We start from the raw sequence: 16997 nt of genomic DNA, 5'->3' as shown, positions 1-16997 counted from the left end.
AAGAAAGAATAGGCAGATCATTTTCCCTTGGATAATGAGGAATAATTCCTAGGAATGCTGGAAGACCACAAGTGTGGCCACTGTGTTTGGAAGGTTTCTGTCATGAAGTCCGTTCCAGCAAGGTCACATGTATCAGCAAGAGTGAGCATATTAATCTTTTTTTCATTTTCCTGTTTGCCTCTCCTCCAATTACGTGAAACCTGGAATTTTATAAGGTTCCTAAGAGGGTGAGGCATCTTTTTTTTTTTTTTTTTTAGATTTTCATCCTGAAGTCTTTTCTTCTAATACTTTAACTGGCAGGCATAGTCTGCTTTACTCCCTGTAAAGATTCTCTTTGGATCAAAACTCAAAACTTCTCTGAGACAAAAATGAATCTACTAGGACTCCTCATGATTTATGATTTCACAGAAGGATTTGTAATGTGAGTGAGAAACTGGCTTGTCAAAAAGATGCTGAATTTTATTTGAGCCCTCTGGGCCCTTCTTCCTTTTTTTTTTTTTTTTCTAGTTTGGAAAATGATTCGGTATGTAAAGTTGTACCCTTGAATGTAGACCAGAAGTTATCTGTATAAATTTAGGGAATCAGACATTTACTGATACTAGATTGCTCAACATTTAATTTAGTGGGGACTTTCTAAGTATAGAAGCCCTTTCAAATGAGTAATTCAGCTCTGGACTAGATGTAGCACTGGAAAAGATACATCCAGTAGGGAAAACACTGACTTTGGCAGGAATGATGCATGAGACATAAAACCAGAGGCCTCCTCCTCTCACTGTAATTCCTGTGGGCTGGTTCCTGAAGTCCTTAATCAGCAACCTTTGCATTGACTCTAGCGGGTTTGACTCAAACCAGAAAGGGACATAAAATGTTATGCCTCTGGGAAGAAATCTGAGGGTGGGATCCCAAATCTCTTTTTGACAGGAAGAGCCTTGCCCACCCTGCTCTGGCCTGGTGCCAGTGTGGAAAGAAGGAGGTTGCCAATCATGGACGGATCCATGGTGGTGTTTTGGTTTCAATCAGGAGGGAGCTTCCTCAGAAAATCGCTTTGTTCTCTGTGTCCTTGTTTTGGTGCAAATTATGGAGAGGTCTTGCAGTACCCAGAGTGAATTGTTTTCAAAAAGAGAGATGGGCAGAGCAGTGCTGCCCAAGTGTGAGTGAACAGAGACTCCAGAACTGTTACCCTTTTCTCACTTGTTCACACAAGTGAGCTCAATATGTGGGCAAAGTAGGATAATAAATTTATGAGAAATGGAACAAAAGGGACATTAAATAGAGTTTCTAGTCCAGCACAATATGGTGCACTTGGTTGTATCTCCAATTAACTTGCTTTTTTCTTCATCTAGGTGAACTTGCCTTTTTTAGGCTGTTTTTGTTGGCTTCACGTACTTTTTTGACTGCAGGCTATAGTAGTAGACAGAAACAACCCTTTCTTTGTGCAAGTTATGCTTTTGCACTTTAAATAATCAAGGCTGTAGCAGTCATTGCAATGTTCAATTATCCACTATTTTGTCGTTGCAATCTGCAGCTGACTTATACAATGAGGTATTAATCAGCTACCTGTGAAGCACTGACCTCTATGCTGGTTTTTTTTCCCCGTGCAGATGTCACCGTTGTCCACATCTGCTTGCCAGGCCCTATGAGAAGAATGAGAAGCCATGCATGCTGTCGGAGTACACGGAGCAATACCCACTTTATCCCAACACTCTTCCCAGAGGCTCATTTAAGCCAAAGGAAGCATACAAGATGGCACAGATACCCATGGAAGGCACCTCAACTACAAAGTACGAAAAATAGTGAAAGAGAGTGAGGACTGTGAGATAATGTGTGTGTCAGAGATGGGTACCAGTGAAAAGAAAAATGATTGGTTTTCACAAGGGAAGCCTGAAAGAACAATGTTGCAGTTGTACAAACACTCAGGAGGGCTCTTTGAAGGAGGGATGAAGGTCTAAGACCAGTTGTTGTAGTGGAGTCAAGCAGCTTTTTTTTTTTTTTTTGCACTTGCTGGAGGTTGAGATGTGATCTGATCAGAGAATACATGGGCCATAGAAGCACAGTCATGGTCTTGGCTTTTGTTCTCTTTCTGGTTTGGGAAGGCTTCTGGGAAACCAGCAGAAATGTTGTCTGGGAAAGTATGGATGATACTGGAGGAGTATTTTTTTTTGTTCTGTGTTTTCTGTGGCACTTTGTACACTGTAACATGAGTGACTGGTTTCCAAGGCGGTGTGAATATGGTAGAACTTGCTGATTGGAAAGGGGGTGTGGGTGATTTCCTCAGGGCAGTCAGTCACTGTGGATTGCTGGGCTGATTCTGCTTCTCAGCTATGTTGTTGCTCAGTGTTGGTGTTAGGCAGTAGTCCTCACGCTTGCACTGTGCCCATTTCCCTGATGGAAGTAACTTCTGAGGCTCTTCCCTGCTGCTGGTAGAGTGATGTGCTAAGTGCTTGTCCACAGAAGAAACTCATAAAAAATAGGAATCTCATCCTTTAATATGAATCTGAGACCTCCCCTTTCCTTAAACAGTGGCTGCTGTCTCATCTTGATGTTTACTTCCTTTGTCATCACAGACACAATCATAAGCAACATCACTCTTGCCTTTGCTGAACTGAATTAGAGACCCAGGAGATGCCAATGGCTATTAATAAAATGTTAACAGCTAATGCCACCCATTTGTTCTCATCCTGACATGAAAGCTCTGCTAACTCCTTCCCCTACCTATGTATTTTTAAGAGTTGTCAATTTAAATCACAAATGTGGCTGATGAAGTCTGAAATGCCTGACTTACATTTGGGATGCATGCCTGTGTGGGAGTTTTCAGTAACAACCAAAAGGATGAGAGAGTTTCAAAGAGCCAGCTTCACTTCTATATATGCCTTCCATCTCTGGCATGAGATGAAGCAGCTAGACACCTTTGTGACTGCCTATAACTAAATGGGCTCATTGGCATCCTCTTAAGGCAGGTGAGGAGGGGCAGCCACCATGGGGGGTCTGTCAAAGAGTCCTTAGAAACTTCCTGTGCAATCAGCAAAACTGCCTTTGCTCAGACAAGGCGGGTGATGCCCACAGTGTCTGTTACTCCTGGAGTTCAGTACAACTTCTGAAAAGCAGACTTGTAAGAAAGTGCAGAATACAAGAGCCTGAATAGTTAGCCACCATATTGCAAGTCTTGCTGACCTCTGGGCAGCACTGGTAAGAAAATATAGCCAGCATGAAAGCACCAAGGCCTAGTGGAAAAGTGCCATCACCTATGAGAAGGCTGCTAAAAGCTCTGGCTGTGTGGCTAAACTCAAGACAAAATGAACTGGCGGAGTGTATGAGAATAACTGCAGGGACTGTAAGGCCACAAATACTAAGTTGTCACTAGTCTAATAACACTTCACCGTGTGTTGTTATATTGCAACAGCAAGCCCCCTGGATACAGTCTGAGAGTTGCAGGCAGTACCATTTTTCATGGCATCTTGGATGCAGGTTGCCACTGATTTATCAGCAGATCAATCTCTCCTCTGTAATATTCACTGCAGGTTCTGTTGTATCACAATAGTCAGAGTGGGAAAAGGTACTCTCACTGCCAGAAAACCCTTGATCACACTGGTGAAGAGTTGCCTGCCTGTGATCTGTTACTTGCCTCTGGTACAGCCTCGGCTGTTTCAAGTGTGGGATTGTGCAGCATACTGCGAGTGGCTTAGGAAAGACCCTCTGTTACTGACCCCGCCCTATTACTGAGGATGCTGCTTGCCTGTTTTATCCCTGCTTGTCTTTTCTTGGCCCATCTTAGAAAATGCATTGGCTTTAAGTTGCTGACGAAAGTATGCCAAGGGACTACAACATGTGTGATAACTACATAAGTACCTCTTGATGTTCTTGGATTATTTTTTTTTTACTTTGGTATTTCTGGTTTTACCCCTATACCTAATACTTTGCAATGTGAATTCTCTTCCCTTCTGCTCTATGCAGACTTGTGAGAACCTTGTTTATTTGTTAAATACATAACTAATACAGTATATTCAGAGGCTCAGGCTTTTGCCCACCCAGCATCACTCAGGATGCAGATTGCAACATCAATATTAGAATAGCTCCTCTACTGACCATTTCTCCTGGCCACCTGTCAATGGTGTAAACAGATCTGCACACCAGTGGAAAAGTACTCTGTCATTAGAGACTGAATTTGCTGGTGCCAGCCAACAGACTCTCTACCCTGTACCAAAGAATGTGGGCAGTGAAATAGGCTCAGGTTAGTGAATGTCAGATGGTGATGTTATTTTATTCTCCATCTTGTTTCTGTAATGTTTTGTTGGAGTTATATAATATTAGTCCACTATCTCAAAAAAACTCTTTTACAGTGCTACCTGAGAAAAAGCTGACTGACTGATCATGCTGATGTTTCTTTCCTCAAGTGGTGTTTTGCTGTAAAACTGTTTTATTGTTATCTCCCCATCCTGGGCTGAACTGCTGTACATTGTATTGTCTGGGCAAGCTATTGTTGTCTCTCTCATGTTTCCCATATATATTAGATAGCCTACTATAATTATGGGGCTTTTAAAAGGAGTTATGTCTTCTGGTGTAACTCCACTGTAGAACAGAGATAGCTCTGTGTGAACTTCTCTGGGTGGAGAGAAGGGGGAACCTGGCCTGCCCGAGGTTGTCCAGAGCTGCCTCAGTTCCTTTTTCAGAGTCCAGGTTTCCAAATGTGAAAGGCTTGTGTGTTTCATTAACCGCTTGTATCCTATCCAGACTTTCTTAGGCAGTGGAGATAAGGGGAAGTATTAATTTCTTTATGTGTTCAGAAAAAGGAACATATTTTTTTCCTTAAGACTAAAGACATAATGAAATTATTCTTCGCAGGCGGGATTACACAGCTCATGAAGTGTTGCCACAGAAACTTAAACCACCTGAGAAGCACGTCAAGAGTCATCAGAGTATGGATTTGACCTCCACTTATAAACAGGATTATAACTCCTACCCTATCTCTCGAGGACCTCCATGTATCCCTCGTGTGATGAGACATATCTCCAGCACCAAGATGGATACAAGAACCACTTATGAAGGTATGTGCCCTTGCAGCTTCTTTCAGGACTTCATCAGTAACTTCATTTTTTAAGAAGACAGATCAAAACAGCGTGCAGTTGTTATTCCTTCTGTCTCTGTAGGCCAACAAGCTGTGCAGGAACCACACAGACACAAATTGTTGGGAATAAAGCCCCACACTAATGGTAGCATCTATCTGAATTCACCTCCTTTGCATGTCTGACAGGCCTACAGGCATCCTAGGTAGAAGCAGAGCCATGTGAACTCCTGCAAGTGGGTCCAGCATCATCATCTTTAGGATATACTGACCATACTTTTGGTATACTGCAGGGCTGGTCCACACATGCAGTGGATCAGACACATCTGAAATATGTAGAATTTGCTATGCCTGAGCAGGTCATGAAGCATAGGACCCTTTATGTGTGTGCTGCAGAGTTAATCTGTGGATGTGCAAGAGATGTATATGGGAATTATGTACATACAGAAGTTCCACGCAAATGTCCAAAGCACTCACGCTCTCTTCCTGGTAAAACAGGTGAACTGTGCATCTAACTATGCCCTTGTTTCTCAGTAGCAGTAACTTGGTGTACATGGTTTGTCTTTGTGGAGGCTTTGTTCCTCCCTCTCCACCAGCAGGAATTATCTTCTGCATGCACTGGGAGAAAACTTCAGTAACTCTGCTAGTTTTGGTAGTAAGTCATAAGTAGAAAATCAGAGGATTGCCTCCCCTCTGCACACCTTCCAGCTAGCTAATGTTGCTAGGCAGATAGCTAGCATTTGTGTATTTCTTAAAATAATTCTTTTTTTGTTGTTTTGTTTTTTAATTTTTATTATGCTGTGCAAATATAAAAGGTTATGATTGGTGCTGGCATTGAGATTTGTCCCAGTATTCAGAAACAATTTTTTCCTAAAACTCAAAATGATAAAGGAAGTAATGAAATAAAAGGTATGTGAACGCAGTGTTAAGATTACCCAGCTGAAATGACTGAAAGTCAGACTTTAGTGCAGCTGCATGTTTGCAGCAGCATAAACTAGAAAGCACACAGGAAATACTGTCCATTTAGAATGGCTTGAGTCATGAAGACTATGACCCACAGGTGCAAAATACTCACGTTTACACTATTTTGAACACTTTGTTTTGCAGAGGCAATGTCACCAGATGGTATTCATTGAAATAGCTTCAGTGAAGCCAATCAAAAAATGCTGCTTTGCGCAAGCAGAGGATCTTTCCTTCTGTGTTTAGATAGCCTTAACTTCTCTGTATCTGAACCAGATGTTTATCTTTGTCTTTTATCTGTATTTAGATCAGCACCTTAATTGTAACTCCAGAGCTCTAGTAAAATGTATCACAGCCACATTTGGTTATAATTTCCAGTATTTTTCAAAACACTGCAAATGGAAATCTTCATCCAAACCCCCTCAAAGATCAAGTAACATACTGAATGAATTCCCTTCTAAAGGCCCATGTTCACATTGCTAGGTTTTACTGATCACTACTCAAGTGTGAAATTTTGAAACATGTTATTCAATTAATTATCTAATTCAAATATTTAAGCAGCATATAGAACAGTGCTGCACTGGTATTAAATTATCTTTCCTACTGTATTGTCATACTCCTTCGCAATAAAGACACACCATATCCCAAATGACACTGTAAGTTTAAGATGATGCTATTGCATATTACAATTAATGATGTCAGACTTTGCAACTTAGGGTTTCAAAATTCTCATCTCCTCCAAGCTACACACGTAGCTGTTTCTATCCATCTGCAGGTATGTAATCTAATTTTCATTTTTTCTTGCTTGGTTATAGTGAGATGTGCCTAACCCTCCAATAACATATGGTTCATATCCTCCGTTCCCTCCTGTACCCCCTAATGTTTTCAAGATTGTGCTACATGGGAAACTATTAATATCTATGGGAGAAGAATTAGAGTTACAATAAAATTGTAACATATTTTGAAGGAATAGTAGCACTGCTGACTTACACTAAGTAAAATAATTTCATAATGCCTATGAGGTCTCCAAATGTGTAGATCTTGTAGTTTTTTAAAATTGAAGACAGATGGACTTGCTTGTCATATTTTGAATATTTTGCAAAAGCTGTGGTTACACCCAAAATGTAGACTATTTTCGAGCAAATATGATGGGAGAACCTAAAAAGTATTGTGGTAACTCTTGGTTGGCATCTGAAATGTCAGATCTCTGAACGAGCCCTTGCTTAGAGACAGGCTGAATCTCATTAGCTTCTCACTTTTCAACACTTTATTAATACATTCCCAGTAAGGATATGTCCGTATATGCTTGTGGTTCTCCCTGCTGGACCATCTCTCCAGGAAAATGCTGTACCTTAGGCATGGGCACAAGGTCAGCATCCCACCAGTGTGGTAGTGCCTGGGCATCTCCTATTCCCCCAGAGAAACGGGAGCACCTGGGGCATTTAGACACCGTTGGCACTAGCAGGGCACACAGCCTGGGCTCCAGTAGCAGCAACAGTGGCAAAGGAATGTCTATGCCGGTGCACACAGGCAGGCCCATGTTCTCAGCTGACTACACTAATTAGGGGCACAAGGACAGCTCTGTACCCAAGGGCCAGGGTGCTCACTGGGAGCAGCACGGTGCCTGTGGCTGCTCCTTCCTCTTTTGTGCCAGGGCAGAGCAATTTGATTTGAACCAGGACTTTAAATGGACACCTAATCAGGGCAAAAAGTTACTTTTCTTTGGTCAATTTAACATTGTAATGAACACAGCCTTTGTGTAATTGTGTTTGTGCAGTACAATAACCATTGCCATTCAAAAGGAATAACTCTGTTTGGATTGGAGAGTTCAAATGTTCTGATACCTAATTGCATCATTTACTTTCTAGTACTTTGAAATCCAGACTTCCTTCCTTTGCAGAGTCAGCTGGAAGCTTATTTGCCTCATGACTTTCAATGTGGTTTGAAAGGAGGGAAAATTAAAAAAAAAAAAAAAAAAAAAAAAAGACTTGGGTTAGCTCCAAGACTGTTTCATTTCAGCTTCCTGCCAGTAACCATAATGCTCTCTAGGGGAAGTTGCACAAGATTAGTAGGAAGGGAAAAACGATGGTCTTGTGGCTGCAGCACTGGTCGGAGAGTTAGGCAGCTTTGCAATAGATTTCTAGTGTGACTGAGTGCAAATCATTTTAAGCCTCAGTGCCTCATTTTTTTCCCCTGGTATCCTGCCAAGAAAGGAAGATATGAATGTCTCTAAAATGCTACCTAAAATATTTTATTAGTCACGAATTTGGATAGCAAGGTTTCTAGAGTATGGACCATCTCTGTGATATGATTCAATGCTTCAGATCAGTGTAGGCTTGGTCTGCAAATTCCAGCACAATTTTTCTAACAAGGAAGAATTGGAGGCAGAGTTACAAGCTCCTTCTTTCTTCCTGCTTGTACTGAGAGCAGGAGTACCACAGACAGCAAAGCCAGGAGCCGAGGAGATGCCACGCAGCACGGCTTGCTGACACCAAGATGAGTGGCAAAACCCTGAACTTGTCAAACAGTAGGTAGCATTACATCTGTGCAGTTGAGAAGTCAGGTCATCCCCACATGAGAAAGTACAAAGAGGAAAGGTAGCTCTACAACTTGGCCTTTAGGGTGGAATGGTGGACACCGGGTTCTCCTTGCCCCAGAGACAAGAGAGAGGTGGGAGACACCTGAACAACCTTCTGCAGACACAGGGATACTCTGTCTGTGCTCAGAGCCAGCCACAGCATAGCTGCAGGAAGGTAAATGAAGGGAGTCAAAGTCAGTGCCATGATATTCCACTGTCATGATTTCTGGTTGACTGAGCATGAGGACAGCACCCATTTGGTCACCTGCAGAAAACATCTCTGCAAGACTGAGAATGTAATTTAATCTTTCCACATTATATTTTACCATCTTTGTACATATGGGCAGGTGCAGGACTATTTTCATACCATTTTCTGTGTAGATGCTAAGCATTTCCAGGGGTTAGCACACTAGTGTAGTAATGTGTTCTATACCAGCTCTTTCAATAGGATTTGTCAATCATTACAACATCAACAAATATTTATTACAGTAGAAAATGTAATAATCAAAACATAATAGCATATATGCCTAAATTCACCAAAGAACTTCAGTTGAGCACTTAGATAGGATTCCTCTTATGTTTCAGATGACTATGTGCTATGGAATGAACCAAAGACAGAACTGATCAGACCAAACGACAGGTTTCAACCATCAGAAGAAAAATTTGACCACAGAACCATTGTCCAGGGTGACTATCTCTACAGGGGGCCAGTTGCCACTCAAAGCTACAAACCTCTGAATCTGGTCCAGAAAAGCAAGGCTCCCTTTGAGACTATAACCAATTATAGAGCGAATTATGTGCCACATAATCTGCAGAAATGTTACGTCCATAAATATGAAAAATACAAGGTCAATGAAATCCCATTCGACGGCCTCACTATCCACAAGATTTCTTACAAGGGGCTGGCTGGTCAGCCAGCCAAGCTGGCAAAACCATACCAGCCGAAGCTTCTCCATGATCTTCCATTTTCCTCTACAACTGAGTTTCAGGAAAAATACCAAGCTTGGCCACGGTCTCCTGTATTCACTAAAAACCCTGATGTATATCTTCCTCCTCTGGAGAAAATGGACCTTCACACCACTACTCAGATACATTACAAGCACTCAAATGGCAAGCCAGCCAAGATGTGTCGTTCTCCGGCCCAGCTTAAAAAAAGTACTGAGCCATTCAATAGCTCTTCTGTAATGAAGGAAGACTATAAGCCTTGGCTGTGCAAGAGACTAAAACCTATTACTCATGCTCCGGAGCTGACTTTCCCAGCAAAACCAATGGATTTCTTGACTACCTTTCAGAGCCATTACGTGCCTCATCCACTCACAGTTACGAAGAGCTATAAACCTGACTGGTCAGGCCCAAAGCATCACACTCTGCTAGATGCGAAAACCATTTACGCCACCAGCTACACACCAAAAGGCATTGTTAGATGCCTGGCCTCTTACAAAGACCCACCAGGTTACATCTTTAAGGGAACTGATGCTGATGGTCACAATCTCTATCTCGCTGCTTCCAAGAGTGAGTGCCTGCAAGGTGGATACTGAAGGAAAAAGACAGACTTCTTGGAAAAGGATTCAAAGAGCAGGGCCTCAGTGAGCTACAAATGACAGCTTGATTTTGTTTGTAACCTTCTTTCAAACCAATCACTAGTTTCATATTTGGAGAGCTCTTAAAATAAACTTAATTCTCAGCCATTGTCTTTTTCTGGATCATTTGCACAAATGAAAAACATAAATTCCAGGGAAAAGACACATTGATCTTTATTCCTCTGTATTTTTTTCCTCCTTTTTCTCACCTAACTCTTGCTCTTTAATTGAGAGAGATAACCTCCTCCTGAAACACTAGAAGAGAGATCTTGTGGTAACATACATTATTATTAGTGTAATGGCAGTTCAGCCATGTCCATTATGACAGTGGTAGAACAGCCTCTTCAGATTAATTACATGCTGTGAAGTCACACTTAAAAGTCATGACTGGATAACAAAGGCTGAGATCTGGCCTTATCAGTAACTCCCATCAAAGACATGTACAAAAGGTACCATTACTGTATAGATATTATTGAAGATCGTGCCTTCATTAATTGTGTGACTGCGCTGCCCAGAGCTAGGCTATCAGATGTGAGGTTGTCATGCCAAAGATGACACCCTAAGTGGACAACTTTTTAGTAAAAGCTCTTCGCTGCAGGATGCACCAGAAATGTCAAAGTGCTGAAATTGTCATGTGTTACTACAGTTCAGCCAGCAGCTGGAGTTGTATTATCTTTTAGATAAGGCCACTGTTAAGCTCCTGACCAGAACTGTTTGTTTTTGTGTCCAAGGTGCTTTTCTTACATGTGTTACTATAAAACTTACTGGCTTCTTAAGCACATTCTACTTTCCTAAATCCTCCTCTCCCTTACTCCTGGCAGCTCTGGCTGTTTCCCGAGTATTTAGCTCAAGTGGTAGGTACAGCTGTTTCATGCTGGAAGAAAGGCTTATGTCTCACCATCAAAGTGGCTGCATTTAAAGAGGAAGTAGAAGACAATTTTCTGTATAAATGTATTTTCAAAAGCTTTAAAACCCATTGGGATAGAAGTCTTCCTTAAGTGCTTGCAAGCTAAAGCCAAACACATTCCATCGGGAAATGTGAAAGCTTAACCCTGAGGTCGGGAAGCCACTGGAACAATCACCCTAGAGGCACAGTGGTTCAGCATCACTTGAAATCCTTAAATCAGTTCTAGAGTCCTTTTCTAAATGTATGCTCTAGTCAATGAAAAATCATGTGCTTGCAGCAGAAACAACTAGGCAAATCTTACAGATTACACTAGACATTGATGGCTCCACAAAGCTTTCAGAAACTCAGTAATCTGTAAAATATTCACTCACCTGTAGTGAGGTATTGATCTACAGTATGTTTGGCAGTTTTTTCAGCTCCTGCTCTCTTACCAGTTTTCTTGAACCTTCATGTCTTTAATGTTGAGCTTTGCCAGGAAAATATTTTTTCTTCCCCATCTCTTTTTATTCACTTATTTTTCTGATTTTATTTATCACCCTTTAATTCTGTCAATTCTGAAACAGAGTTTATATGAAAAAAACAGCTGGGGCTTGTGACCGCAGAAGAGATTGATCTGTCATGCAGGAAAGCTCCCTGACTGTTCTTTCAACTCTTCGCTGTGAGACTGGCAGCAAATGCACAGCCCGGAGAGTCTAGTGTGTAAATCTACCTTTATTATGGGTTTGTGGGGTTTTTTGCTGGGTGGAAGGTAGTCTTGTCAAAATGGATAGCAATGCAATATGCTACTTAGCATTAGTAATTGCTAGATTTTGAACCTTAACAACAGGAGTCTTGATTTTGCAAACAGTGGACCAGCTCACAGCAGCATCAAGCAGACATGACTGGTTTTCACAGCATGAGACACAGGTTTGGGGTTTTCTTCCCTGATTTGTATCTAAATGTATAAAAAACTCATTAAAACCAATATATGAAAACACTAAGGAACAGCATGAGCTCACTTGAATGACTAAAGGTGTGGTTCCACAGAAATTAAATCTGATTAAAGCTTGGGCTGCTGCAGTCTCACCTTTCCCTCCACCTGCAGCTGCATGTTTCCCCCATTGTCTCTCTTTCTGGTTAACAACATTAGTGCTGTCTGACTGTATGATGGGCTAGATCAGGACACTGACCTGGCTGAAGGCAAATCAATGTTTTGGTAAAGTTAAGACCCATTTACTTCATTTCCCTGAACCAGTGCCCCACACAGTTGCACAATTACTGACTTAGGTGCAGGAGGGCAGTGCAGAAAGAAACACGTGGCCCAGGTACCCCAGACTTGGCTTGGCTGGAACTGCTCCCCAAACAAGTTGTTCAATGCCTCTAAGTTTGGTGTTGCCCTGAAGCAGAGCCTTTGTGTGCTGCCTGACCTCTCTTGGAGGATGGGTTTGTTTAATTGTGTCAGCTGCCTCTTCTTCTCCTGAGTGGAGTGCTGGTCACAAGGTGAGCCTGTCCACTGCATGGACAGGGCTGCACTTCTGCTCCTCCTGGCCTCCTGTGCAGGCAGCAGTCCTCCCTTTGCTCTGTAATGCACGTAAAGCAGCATCTTTCCAGCCTGCAGTTTAATTTTGATTAAAATGGGCAGTGTCAGTAGCAAATCAGCATAAGAGAACACTATAATTTGAGGGAGAATTCAGGTGCTTACAGAAAATAAAGATGGGCTGCACTGCAGTACACAGAATTTGGTTACTGTTTTCATCTAGAATGAATTCATGGGTAAAGATGAGTAGAAGGTAGTTTTACCTTATATTTGCGCCAATTAAATTTAACTTAGAGAAGTCACAATCTCAGAAAGAAGGAAGTACAAGTACAAGTTAGAAGCCCTAAAAAAGGAGCATAAAAGGTCACTGAACTGCACTACAGGTTTGTGTAATTATTTTTGAAGCTACATACAGGAGGAGGAAAATGAAATTATACTTGTGTGCATGGCAGAACTAGATGATAGATGCTAGTGCTAGATGAACTAGCACTTGTTCAGAAACCTCTCAGATGCTCTATAGTGATCCTGCCTGTTTTGTGGGACAATGATGAGTGAAAAAAAGACTACCTGGCCCAGCTTCCAGAGTTGGCAACAGCCTTGAGGAGCTCATGAAACACTCATGATGCAGCACAAGACAATACTTCTCACTCAGTGAACGAATGGGTGGAAAGAGGGGAGTCAGCTGTTACCAACCTCCTACTTCATTCATTGGTACTTTTGAAGAATGGATAATGGCATGAATACCTAAACACTGGCCTAAGTACAAAGGCTACTGTTGAAAAGTGTTTTGAAAGCCAAAATGCAAGGATGAAAGCAAGGGGCTTTGTTCTTGTCAGGGCTGAAAAAGGCATCCAGGGCAGTTGTACCATGAAGCAGGCAAAAAAGAACAGGTAGGATTGTACTAAGCAATAATAGATGAAAACTGTCACTGCCAGAGCCAGTTACTACCCTGGAATCAATTACTGTAATCATTGCCAATAGATGTCGGTTGTGCACGGGAACAAGTCCCCTGTAAGTACACTGCAGAGCCTATTTGGAGGGTTAGATTCTTCCTGCATCCCTGAAAACACAGAAGAGAAGAAGTCACCAGTGCTACCGATCTCCAGCGCAAAGCACAATCTGCTAGGCAAGTCTTAAACATGAAAGCTGAATTGAGGAAACACATCCAAACTACATTTTAGAAAGGTAGCAGCTTCCTGGAAGGTCCTGAATGTCTGCTCAGCCAGGAGGCAGGCAGGACTGTGGTTCCTGCCTGTGGAAAGTCTGAGCAAAAATTCCTCTGTCCTCAGCAGGAAACAAAATAAAACAACCCCGAAAGAAACTGAGTTATCTGGAATCATGGGGGAGATAACTAAGTTTTGACTTGCGTGATACCAGCCTTTCAACCACCTGTGCCTGCAAGGACTGCAAACCCCAGTGCCTCATATCTGCAGGAGACAGTTGTTCCATCTGGAGAAGATTTGCAGCTGGCAATAGGTGAGGGGTCAAAAAAATCAGTAAGTTGTATACTTATGGTCTAGAAATATGAAGAGGCAGCAAATTTGTGAAAAGTTTACCACTACATACTCTAAAAGGGGCTTCAATCAATGCTATTTATTGCTAGACAGAGCAAATTGTCAGCAGCTCAAGTGTTTCAGAGCTATGAAGAAAGAATTGAAAGATAAGCGGTGTGCTTCAGCAAGGACTGAGGGTGTTCATATCACAGAGGGAAGCAATATTTATCTTGAGAATTGTACTCTGGAGACAGGAGGCAGCTGAACTTAATGTATGAAAAAGCAAACCCTTTATTCACAAGACAAAAAAAAAGGACTTTCCTGTGGCATGGATAGGATCCCTCCAAAGGAGCCATGTCATCTCGGTTGGAAAGAGACATTTGGGCAGAGAACTGCAGTCTGGGTTCACTGGGATGGAAAACTTCCATAAAGAATTTTCCAAGCAGAGTTTGCTTTCAGCTGATCCTGCCACAAATCCCTCTTCCCCCTACTGTACTAGTGTCTCTCTACTTCTTTCCCACATTGGAAGCAGTAGTTTGATGATTTTTACCTCTCTTCTTGCTTTTGCAGGGAAATACTGCTTTGGGTCAACCTCATTTTCACTTCTCTGCATGTCTGTCCCACAGATGTTTTGGGCTGCATTCAGCAGGGAAGGAATAGGGTAACGAAGAGGCAATGCTGTGTTTGGCTCTATGTTCCCTGTTTCCGCCAGCTCGCTAGTGCTGTACTTGCTTGTGCAGAGAACTGTCCCCAGACAGGCGAGAGTGCCATCACACGGGCTTGAGGGGTCTGCTTTGCTGGGCGAGCAGGCCTCTGTTCTGTTTTGCTTTCTGCTAAAAAAGCAAAGTGCCTGTAGGATCCTCCCTGCACAGCTGGATTTGATTTGCTGTAATTTGTATGTAGTGGATTAACAGTGAGATTTTTCTTTTTTGGTAATAAAATCACTAGGTTGTATGCTATTAGTTGAAAACTGACTCCATCAGTGTTTCAGTAGGTGCAGTGTTTTAACAAGCATCCACCAACCTCATGGGCTATTTATTTAAACCAATAATTCATGCTTTTTTAAAAAAGCAGCATGTTTAAAAGGGTGTGGGGGGAAGTCTCCATATAGCCCAAAACAAATTACTCCTCATCCCAACCGTTAACCATTTCCTCAAGAGAGAAGAAACCCGTCCTGGCTCCTCACTTGGAGAGCAAGCTGTTCACGGCCTGTCTGGCGTGATCTTTCTGGTTCAGGTTTTATTATTGTGCTTTGCTACTGGCCCTAGGGAGTTTGTAAATGAAGTAGGCTCAGACCTCATCCAAGACCTAGAAGCAGCAGACTGCTTTACTTTATAGTGTTAAAGAGGGCAGTAGTAGGGAGTGGTTTCCTATGCCCATGTCATCCTAAGCATGTGTGGATAACTATATGCTTACTGTGCAATCATTCACATCCTGCTGCTGCTTAAGCAAACAGTATTTATATGTAGCCAGAGTATAACCCTCTGGCATCGCTTTCCTTTTTAGCCACATAAAACTATGTACTTTTATGTATATCTACACAAATATAAAGCTTTTCTTTGCAAAGGGCTTAAAGGCTTAGGCAACACTCTTGTTTTTCCTTTTCTCCCTCTCTCCTAAGAGGTAAGCAGTGTGTTAGCAGGAAGGATAGAGAACTGCAACCTGAACAAGCAGCACACCATTTGTTCATTGTTTTGGCTTCTAAGCCATGGTTGTCAGAGTTTCACAAACCATATCCTTTGCCCATGCCAGCTGAATTGCCTCCCTGCTCCTCCTTGGTTGCAGACCACTTGCTCTGCCTGCAGAGAGGAGTCTCCTGCCCGGGCTGTGTTCAGCTGGGGCCTCAGCCACTGTGGTCCTGCCTGCTGTGCTCCAGACCTCCTGTAGCTGCAGGGACTTCACCAAAAGCCTGGTCTTTCAGCTGGTACCCAGGAAATCAGTGTGTGGGCAAGCATGGAGGTGCCCTGCGAGGCAAGAATGTTGCCTCTGGTGAAGGATGAGCATTGTGTGGTACTAGCGTCGCTTTTGTTGTGTGAGCTTAGTGGTTATGCCACAGTAGCTTTACTGACATGCTGTGCAGAGGAATCTGGCCTTTAGAAACATGGTGCCCATCTTCCTCAAAACCTGTTACCTTTGCTGACAGAGGTAGTTGTTTTGAAGACAGCGTGGAAGGAGCATGTTAGAATGGAATCTCTCCTTGGAAAGAAGTAATGTTTAATAATTAAATTTAGCAATTAAACCAGCTGTCAGGGTCAAAGACCTGCAGAGCTCTTTGGAGCTACGTAAGCAAGTGGGGGGAGGAGGAGTGGCTCCAGGCTTTTGTCACTGGCACAGTGAGGTGCCAAGGAGAAATGGGTGTGCAATGGGTGACACAATGCTGCATTGCTCCTTTCCATCTGCCACACTTCATGGACAATCACATGTGCAATTCAGAACAGCCTGAGACAGTATAAGTTGCACATGGTACCGATTGCTATAGACCTGAAGAGGAGCATTGAAGACATTCCCACACAATCCGTTTTTTTGTGAAGTAAGCACGTGCTCCCAACATGTGTGCTCATCAGTCACAGTGCCAAAGGCAGGCACCAGTGTAAAGCTGGTATGTGTGAAGGGTAGTGCACATCCAGTGGGTTTCCTGCATTAAAAGCAAAACAAGATTCTCATGAGAGTGAATCGCATCTGATTGTGGTTATAGTTGGTGATATTGGCAGCAAATATTTCAACTTTCACACTTTATTACTTCATGCTGCCAGCTATTTTCCATGTCAGTGGTAGGGTATATGGTTTCCCCTCGGTATATCTAGCAATAGTACTTATAAACAGATTTTGTTTCCTCTTATTTCAGGTTTTTTGTTGATTTTTTTTTATTGGTTAGAAGCCATTTTTTGCTGTGCTAACCTTATT

At 42.4% G+C, this 16997-nt stretch overlaps 1 protein-coding gene across 1 annotated transcript in view; it reads left to right on the top strand.

The window, feature by feature from the left end:
* Positions 1-10135, top strand: part of SAXO1 (stabilizer of axonemal microtubules 1) — a 31482-nt gene extending 21347 nt beyond the window's left edge. Inside the window, exons 2-4 of the mRNA XM_054810591.1 lie at positions 1602-1781; positions 4840-5042; positions 9183-10135. Coding sequence (XP_054666566.1) covers positions 1602-1781; positions 4840-5042; positions 9183-10135 — 1336 coding nt within the window. The remainder of the gene's footprint in view (positions 1-1601; positions 1782-4839; positions 5043-9182) is intronic.
* Positions 10136-16997: the final 6862 nt, after the last annotated feature.

The sequence above is a fragment of the Grus americana genome, chromosome Z (genome assembly GCF_028858705.1).
Source record: "Grus americana isolate bGruAme1 chromosome Z, bGruAme1.mat, whole genome shotgun sequence".
In the NCBI taxonomy this organism is placed as follows: domain Eukaryota; kingdom Metazoa; phylum Chordata; class Aves; order Gruiformes; family Gruidae; genus Grus; species Grus americana.
Note: the sequence above shows the minus strand (reverse complement) of the source record. Positions and strands in the feature narration are given on the sequence as shown.